Consider the following 9,128-nt stretch of genomic DNA (forward strand, 5'->3'; position numbering starts at 1 on the left):
ACTGTGTTAAATTGTATAATAAGCATGCTACATCTGCTGTTTTCTGAGAAGATTTTTATATTGTGTTGTGAATCTTGCATGCATAAATGCCACAGATGTGACAAATCTGCCTTAATGTTCTTGCAGAAGCTGCCTCAGCATCTGAAGGTGTTGTTCTCTTCTCTGCCACACGGTGTCTCACAAGCTTGAAAATGCCATAAAATTCTGAAATGTGGGATTCACTTTACAGGGCTCATGAAACAGTCGAATATGCATCTTGGCACAGATCATGGAGCCAAGTGGAAGGAAAAACACATGTCTTTAAACTTCTTTAACCTGTGTGTGTGGGGAGCGGTGATATGAGGCAGAGCAACAAAGGTCTGGTGAGTCAGGCCTTAATGGTTAGTTAGGATGCTGTAGTCCATCTCAGCTTACAGACATCACATGCCAGGGAGCCATGACAGAAAAGAGAGTTCTTACCCTTCTGCCCTTTGGGCCGGCAATTCCTGGACTACCCCTCTGTCCCTGTGGACCCTGGGTCAGAGAGAGAGAGAGACAGACAGACAGAGAAAAAAGAGAGAATGAGATAGGAAGTTTCAATTTTCACAGATTTATACAGACTAAATGAGGGAAAAGAATCACGTCTCTACGCATTATTCTATACATCTTTCAAATCACACCAAGACTAACCAAATTAACTTAATGGATCACTACAAAGGAACTGCAGGAACTGATGTACAATCACCCTGTTAAGACATAGTAGTCTAGACTACAGTATAACATGGGAAACGGGCAAATTGATACACCAAATTGCCCCCTAAAATCTAACTGTTCGCAGCAGTAAAAACTGAGAGCAGGGTCTTCTACCTTGATTTAAGAGGAAACTTTAATCATTCAATTAAAGTGTTTATGATACCTAGCCAAGACACTAAGAAGGAAAGACTAGAGTCAATGCATCCAATCCTCTCATTCCATTTAGTTCTTAAGTTTATGTGCTTCTATCCCAAATGCACAGGGAACAGAAAACACATGTAAACCCAGCTGCAAAGGCATTTGGGGGGAGAGTTGGTGTGGAGAAGGCTAATGACGTTAAGACATTCAATATGACACTTACAGGTGCGCCTTGTATGCCAATATCCCCAGCATTTCCTGGCAAGCCTGGATAACCCTTGTACCAAAAACAGACAAGATAAGAAAATTAGACGGCACAACATTTCACCATTTCAATTCGAACAGTTGCTTTGTCTTACAGCTGCACCTCTAGTCATGGCAGTAACCATTACATAAATACCCATGTCCAACACCTGCCCTGCATTAGCGCTCCAGGATTTTCCAAACACCTCTTGTAATGCAAGATTATACAGTAAAAGATGGAATTTCTACAATAACTAAACCTGTTAAAGCTGTTCTCTTTTATTTCCCAATAAGTGAAGTTACATTGTGCTCCATATGCCTTGAGGGAAAAAGATACACTGCAAAAACGCAAAATCTTACCAAGATTATTTGTCTTATGTCAAGTCAAAAACGTCTTATTTCTAGTCAAAATATCACCTCAGAAGCAAATTGTTTTTAGACAATTTTCACAAGTGAAAATTTGCTTGTTTCATTGGCAAAATTTGCCAGTGGAAAAAGTGAAAATTCACTTGAAATAAGTGAAAATTAGCTAGAAACAAGAAACAAATTTTGCTAATGAAACAAGCAAATTTTCACTTGTTTCAAGCAAATTTTCACTTGAAACAAGAGATATTTGTCTAAAAACAATTCACTTCTGAGGTGATCATGTCTTATTTTAAGTGTAATGAGATATTTTGACAAGTAATAAGACATTTTTGACTTGAAATAAGACAAATAATCTTGGTAAGATTTTGCATTTTTGCAGTGTAACAGTATTTCTAATTCATCAAGGGTGAATTTCTCATCACAGCACCATTCACATATCATTATCTCAGTGTAATAAGCTTCTGGCTAACACAAACACAATGACAGAGGCAGCAAAAATAAGACAAAGTGGCTGATGCAGTTGCAAGAAAACTTTTTTGAAACAATTCCAGTGTCTGTGAAAAATATTTAAGCAAAAACAACTTCATAAGAAATTCATTTGAAACCTGTAATCTGTGCTAAACCCCCGCCAGTTCTTCACACTGAAGTCCTTCTCTTTTAAGTAGATACACTACAAGACAAACCAGTTCAAACAACTCACAATCACCCGTTAAATAAGTCACAGTGCTCGCACACACCCTCACAAAGTGGGCAAATTGCAATGATTCTGTCAGCCTGCTATTCAGCCAGCTAACCAGCAAGCCAGACACCTAATTAGGCATCCAATCATCCAGCCAGCTAATCAGTCAGCCTGCTAGTCGGTCTGCCAGCCAGCTAGGTCAGGACTGGGGCCCAAAGCCACAGACATGGAGTTAATCCAAGGCCCTGGGCCAGCGAGGGATGCAGGCCAGCTTCCCTTGCTGGACATGCACAGCAGTACAGTAAAAAGCAGCAGCTTTGCTAGACCGCTGCACTTTTTCTCTAGGGGACCACACCACTGCCAAAATTATTTTGATGCACAATGGATTTTACAAGATACTAAGTAGTCTGATGTTACCAAATAAAGCTACTATGAACATACAAGCATATAAACTTTTATTAAGCCAGCATGCAGGGATTTGAGGAATAGTTTAACATAATACAGTGAGTTCAGCAGTCAGTAGTTTCTTGATATCAGTTTACGCACAATAATGTCAATGCTTATTTAATTCCTCATGTGACCAAACTGTATTGTTGTAATCATACTGAACTAGATGCTGAACAATTTCCGTCAAGTTTTAATTTGACTGTTTTAAAGCAGCTTTGAGATTGGGTAAATGTTCTTTGCTTGTTTCATCACTGAAGCAAACAGTCAAACCAGAGGAGAAAGCGGTGGTTGGTAACCTGCAAAACATAAAGTGAAACCTTGTGCTACCAGAGCCCTCACTGTCACCGTGAATCACAGACACTGGGACAGCAAGGGGTACAAGCCAGCCTCTCTATCAAATTTCACACAGCAGCAGCCAAAGACCAGTACTGCTACACCTGGCCAGACCGGTTGCAGAATACACAGTGCTAGTGCTTCTTCATTCCATCAAACTTTTGGGGTATAGACTGACAAATCTGTCACGAGGCCTCTTGCTAGTAATAGAGACCTGACTAAGAATTTGGGGCCAGCAAAGAGACTTTGTAGCTCACAGGTCATTTGAAGGCATCACTGAAGCGCACTAACACTAAAGACAGGCCGTTGTTGAGAAATATTACGACATGCTCTCTTACCACTTCATTTACAGAGATATTATGACCCAGGATGATTTGCTGTTCTGTGTTCACACACATGGAAGTCATCTACCTCCATTTAAAGGGTTTTCAGTGGGATATCCAGTCTACTCACTAGATTTGCTCAACCAGACAGATGAAACATGTTGCTCTGTGTGAGTCACTGACAAAAAATGTTGGATTTTGATGGTAATTCTCAACATTTCAGAGAGATAACCAAGTTATCTTGGAAGATCTGGTGAGAATTTTGCAGTATCAATCACAGTCTTGTATCTAGAAAAGTTGCGACACTGAGCAGTCTGGAACTTTTCTGGCCTCTAGTGAGTCTGCATTAATTTCCAGGAACTCAGTGTGTTGCTGAAGAAAGTCAGCCTAAACTGTTTAGTGGCTGTGTTTTTATATTTGTCATCCTGATACATTAGCCTACTCAACAGTGCACCAAAACATGAGCAGACTAATGTGGCATTAATGATTTCAGGGGAAAAACTCTAGAAAAGTGTAGATATATGGCTCTAAGGCCTACCAACTCTCAGACGAAAAGCAGAGCCCTACTGTGTGTCCTGAACAGTTATACATACCCTTGGCCCCTTCTCCCCAGGGGGACCCAATGGACCTGCTGGGCCTCGGTCACCCTGGGAAACCAAACAGTAAGAGTGAAAGAGAGAAAAAGAGAGAGAGGTCATTAAACTATGACCTGGAACTTTGATACATCAAACTCCAACAAAACTCCACAAATGGTTCTTTTAAAAACAGCCGTGAAACTGGAGAGCAGCTCTGTACAGGTTAGAGTGACAGCTGGTTGAGCAAATTTTAATGCGAACAGGTACTTTAAAACCCAGTCAGTGGCACTGTGTGGTGTGTTAAAACCAAAGGTCACCCTGGGTGAGCAGTACAGCTGCCTTAGACTCCTCTCTAACCCCTTTAACCGTTTGTGTCAGTGACGTTTTAATCCCCCTTCAACTGTTCATGACTGTACAAGTACCCTTCTGTTCCATGTAGTTTGTCTAACCTGCAGTGAACAGAATAGTTTTAAGGCTCTGTATCGGAAAAAAAAGAGTCTAAATCAGAGGGTGCCATTGGATTAAATATATATAATGTGAAAGGAATTTGTAGGCTGTCAAGGTACGACTGGTGCTGACAGATTGAACCAGGAGGTGGATTTTTTCTGTAGGAGGGGGAGGAGCTGCAAGAGGTCTGACAGACAGCTTACCATCACAAGAACATGTCCTGACACACAAGGGGCTTCAACATAGAAAGGAAAGGGGAATAGGTTGAACTAGAAGGAGGGAAAGGGGGCAGGGCAGGGCAAAAAGGGGTGTCTCTTTGAAGGACCTGTCAATAATCAACACCCAAACGGCCAGTAAAATCATTTCAGTCAACTGACAGGAACACCGCTAACATTTTGGCTGTGAGGGGCTACGGGGGCTGAAAATGGGGAAAAACCCCAAGGCTTCTTTAGGTTACATCATGAGCAACTCAAATGACTCATGCCTCTGAGATGCATTCCCTTTTCATTTGTGTTTGTGAACTGATGTGCATTTGATTTAGTATAAATATTGTGTATCAGCAGTATATATATTAAGAAACATCATAAATGAGGTAATTCCAGTGCTATTTTAATACAAATACCAAGGTTCTAGGACTGATAGAACTTCTTGCAAACTTGCACATCTATTTGTGTTTCAGCATATGCCTTCATCGGGCAGCAATCGATGCAAAAGTAAAAAATATCTCTACTTCAACTATAAAGAGTGGCCAGTTTGTCCAAAGGGGGCAGTTGTCAGCTAAACTGCAATCTTTCCATTTACTTACCTTAAAATTGCTTGCTACAGAAAAGTGGTGGAGGGATATGAGACAGTAATAGCCTCGTGAGTTTGACAATATTGTTATTGATGTGGATGTGAGAGCGTTGAGTGTGTGTCTAGGCGTGTGTTCTGGGTTCTCTGGGGCCTCTGGCCATGACTGTTTAACACACGCCTAATTACAGGGGTCTCCCACTGACGGGCCCCAAGCTGACACAGACTGACAGCCTAATGGAAGGGAAACAACACAACTCCTTACCTTCTCACCGGGAACTCCTATCACTCCTGCTATCCCAATCAGGCCTACTGGACCCTGTAGGAGAGGAGAGGAGAGGAGAAGAGAGGAGAGGAGAAAGGGACAGGGGAGAGGATAGGAGCAAGTATATCAAGTATTTCATCACAAAGTAATGGAGACTGTAAGAGAATGATATATTAGAAATATAATCCATTAATGATTTTAATTAAATATTTTGTGAAAAATAAATATAGCTGCTGAGGGCAAGTTTCTCTTTAAACAGTTTTATCATTTCATTCCCATGATATACCAACATGTATTTATTATATGTGTATACTGTCTATGGATATTCTCATTTATCCAGGTCATCGTTCTCTTTGGGCAAAATTGATTCGTGGGCAACTGGACTTGTATTTGTCTTAGGAAGACGTTTCGCCTCTTATCCAAGGGGCTTCATCAGTTCCTAAGACAAATACAAGTCCAGTTGCCTACGAATCAATTTTGCCCAAAGAGTATATGTGTATACTATGAAAAAAAAAAATCCGGACTCTCTGGTTGCTTTGGGGTGGTATTCTGTTTTGCAAAAATCAACTCATCATAAATCAGACAATCAATCATTGGTATCAGTGATGTCATGTGCAAGCAGGTGCGCATGCAGGACAGACATCCTCCAATGTCTGTGCTCTTATAGTTTATAGTATAATGGCAGAAAAAAAAAAAAAAAAAAAAAAAAAAACATCCAACAGTTACAAATTTCCTGTTCCTTCATGGTCAAAGATGGCTTAAACAACCAGACAAAACAAGAACTAAGAACAAAGAGGAACAAAAACTAGACAAAAATGGAATTAGATAATGCAAGTCCTAAAACATAACTAACATTAGAGGTGTGTTTCAGCAATGGGGAGAACTATGAGACATGAGGTGCTTCGGAAGTGATGCTCAGCGAGCAGCATTTATGCTGGACAAGTAAAACCTCTGTTATGTTTCTACTGATCATTTTGAATGTGTCTCTGTCACAGTTATGAGCATCCAAGTTGAGTGCATGTGCATGCATGTTGGTAGGAGGGACTTTAAAGCATGACTAATGTTCAGCAGGAAGGAAGACGGGAGCTGCTGCTGTTCAAAATTTCACGAAAATGCGACCAAGAAACCAAGCAAAAGTAGCTTATGCATAGGTAATTGTTCTCAATTATGCTATCAGCGATTCTTCTCTGCTTGAAATTAATTGTTTATAGTCATGTATGCAGTTGTATTCAGTCCTAGAGCTAGGAAGATATTCCTTTGTGAGAGCCATGTGAATCCTTGGCTAATTTCAAATGCAATAAAGCCAACTTCATCTGGATTCTATGACAATATCATGGATATTGATCTGTTAATCTAACATTGCATTTCAGTAATCACATGTCTATATTTAGTGATTTCTTTCTAGAAAAACTGTAGTATTATTATACTGTAGTATTATTATTAATTTCCGGTATCAATATTGACCTTGATGACAGCATAACTCAATTTAAATTTTTGTTACATCTAAACAAAGGCACACTTAGTTGTCTACATACTCACTTCAGCCTTCTTAAAACAGTTTCTACTGAAGTATCACCATCGACTGTAATAAATATAGTTTTCCAGATAGAGCATGAAAAGTCTCACAATTCTTATAAACGGCAGGAGCTACGCAACATCAGCTCTGAGTGTTCAAGCAAAGCTGTGTACGTAAAAAGGTTACAGTATTTTATAAGTGAGGGACGCAGAACATTTTTAAGCCCCCTGTGATTCTTTTAATTCTTGGAACTAAATCATGTTGTCTCGCCATTTTCCAAATGTCTTGTTATTGGCAAGAATTATATGTATTTCCTGGCAACAACAGGAAAGATTGGGAATTGTTAGGGTCATGCTAATTTTTAATAGCTAACTTTTTTGTGGAAGGATGGTCCAAAAACAGATCCACATCACTTAAGGCACAGGACTGCTTATGGAGAATCAGTGGCTAATGTAAATATGCGTTATCAGAGGAGCTTAACCACTTCCAGATTAGCCGTCTAGGAGAGGGGCTGTGGTTTGGATCAGTGCCAGCCTCTCCACTGGGGAATCTGGTGCCTCCAGACCAATAGTAAGACTTATGGGTGGCCGGGTAAATATCCAGCCAGTGTAGGACAACTGCACTTTTTATCACCCCATTACTGGGTTTGTTTATTTAAAAAAAAAAAAAAAAAAAAGACAGAGAGGGGGGATAGAGAGAGAAAGAGAGTGAGAGAGAGAGAGAGAGAGAGAGAGAGGGTTTTTCTTTTAGCCAAAAACATTTGAAGAACAGCCGATTAGATAGGAAGAACAGAAGTGATGACATGCAATTAAGGCCATGAGCCAGACTCGAACCCACAACATTATAAATACAAAGTATGCACACAGAGTCACTGGGCTACCAGGACAGCCTAGGAAAACTGAATGCCAGTGTTATCGCAATAATTCATCTGACTGCCATACTTAAGACCATGGTTCCACCTCTGGCCAACCACAGAAGCCAGTGTGGTCAGGCTGAGGCTGTCTATGGACGTAAAGGTCAATTTGCATTGCTGTATTTCTTTCTTGCAGAAAGATCTACTCAGATACCGTGGTTCATAGTTGGAGATTCTCAAGACTGCTACTCTTCCTGGAGTCACAAGTGATGAAAAACTCTTTCTTCTTTTTATGTTACTCCATCCAGACTTTTTATCACTGCATTATGTCTTAAAGTCTAAAGCCTATAACAGAGAAAAGGGAAGATGAGCAAAAAAGAAGAGGGGGAGAGAAAGAAAGCAAAAGATAAAAACATGGCTACAAGGCTGGTATACATAGTGAAATTTTGTTCCATTTGCCAATCCCAATCCCAGCTAAGGTCCAAAGGCCTTAAAATGTTGCCTATTACGTATCATCACCTAGGTTATTATCCTGTTGAATGCAAGCAAAGCAGCTGAGCAAGGGATTAGTAGCAGAGAGTCTTTGAAGGGATGCAGCTTGCAGGCATGGGAACTCGTCTCCAAATCTACCTCAAATCCCTTAATTGGGGCATAAAGTGGGACAATGTGGTATCCTGTAGCCTTTAACAGTAGGAAAAAGGTTCAAGGGGCTTTCCACATGACAGGGCCTCCTCTGACATGGGAGCTTTTAGTGTTCTGACCATGATCTGGTTTCTCAGGGGTTCAGACTCATGTCACAGCCTGGGTTATAAAAGGACTGATATAACCATTAACCTAACAGTTGGGAAAGAAATACATTCTGAGTCACATACTGTTGACAGAATAAAGGTTCTGCCTCACACACACTCACACTGACATGAAAAGTAAAGCACACAGAGGCTGCCATATGACCCGTATTTTTAACCACACCTGTTGTTGCCTTAAGCAATTAAGGCTTGGTCCATTTTTGTAAACAGCTGTGAATTGAAGGGTCACTCAAAATGGAAAACTCAGCAGTAAGTCCAATTTGGATAAACCACAGCGTGCCATATAAGGCTCCAGTAAAATCTGACTTTAACCAGTTTATGGGAGCTGACTTGTATTGGAAGGCCTCATGGTGATACAGGGGCACCTAGTGAGGTGGCTGAGGCCTCCTTGCATCGACCCTGGGTTAACCTGAACTAGTCAACAGCAGTCTTTCTCAGGCCTTACACATCTAATTTATTTGGAAAGTGATGTAATGGCATTCATTAGAGCCTCCATATGTTTTGGGGGGATTTTTTTTTCTGCATAGCCCTGCGGCTCCTCTTTGGCTTCAAAGGACCCTCCAGTCTGTAAGTGCTTAATCCCTCTCATATGTGCAGGGCAGCAACACAGTCCAAC

At 40.7% G+C, this 9,128-nt stretch overlaps 1 protein-coding gene across 1 annotated transcript in view; it reads right to left on the reverse strand.

Moving 5' to 3' along the window:
• Nucleotides 1-9,128, reverse strand: part of col24a1 (collagen type XXIV alpha 1 chain) — a 115,770-nt gene that overhangs the window by 37,001 nt on the left and 69,641 nt on the right. Inside the window, exons 25-28 of the mRNA XM_030050414.1 lie at nucleotides 5,338-5,391; nucleotides 3,855-3,908; nucleotides 1,094-1,147; nucleotides 460-513 (exon numbers count right to left, since the gene is read on the reverse strand). Coding sequence (XP_029906274.1) covers nucleotides 460-513; nucleotides 1,094-1,147; nucleotides 3,855-3,908; nucleotides 5,338-5,391 — 216 coding nt within the window. The remainder of the gene's footprint in view (nucleotides 1-459; nucleotides 514-1,093; nucleotides 1,148-3,854; nucleotides 3,909-5,337; nucleotides 5,392-9,128) is intronic.

This window comes from Myripristis murdjan, chromosome 4 (genome assembly GCF_902150065.1).
Source record: "Myripristis murdjan chromosome 4, fMyrMur1.1, whole genome shotgun sequence".
NCBI lineage: Eukaryota > Metazoa > Chordata > Actinopteri > Holocentriformes > Holocentridae > Myripristis > Myripristis murdjan.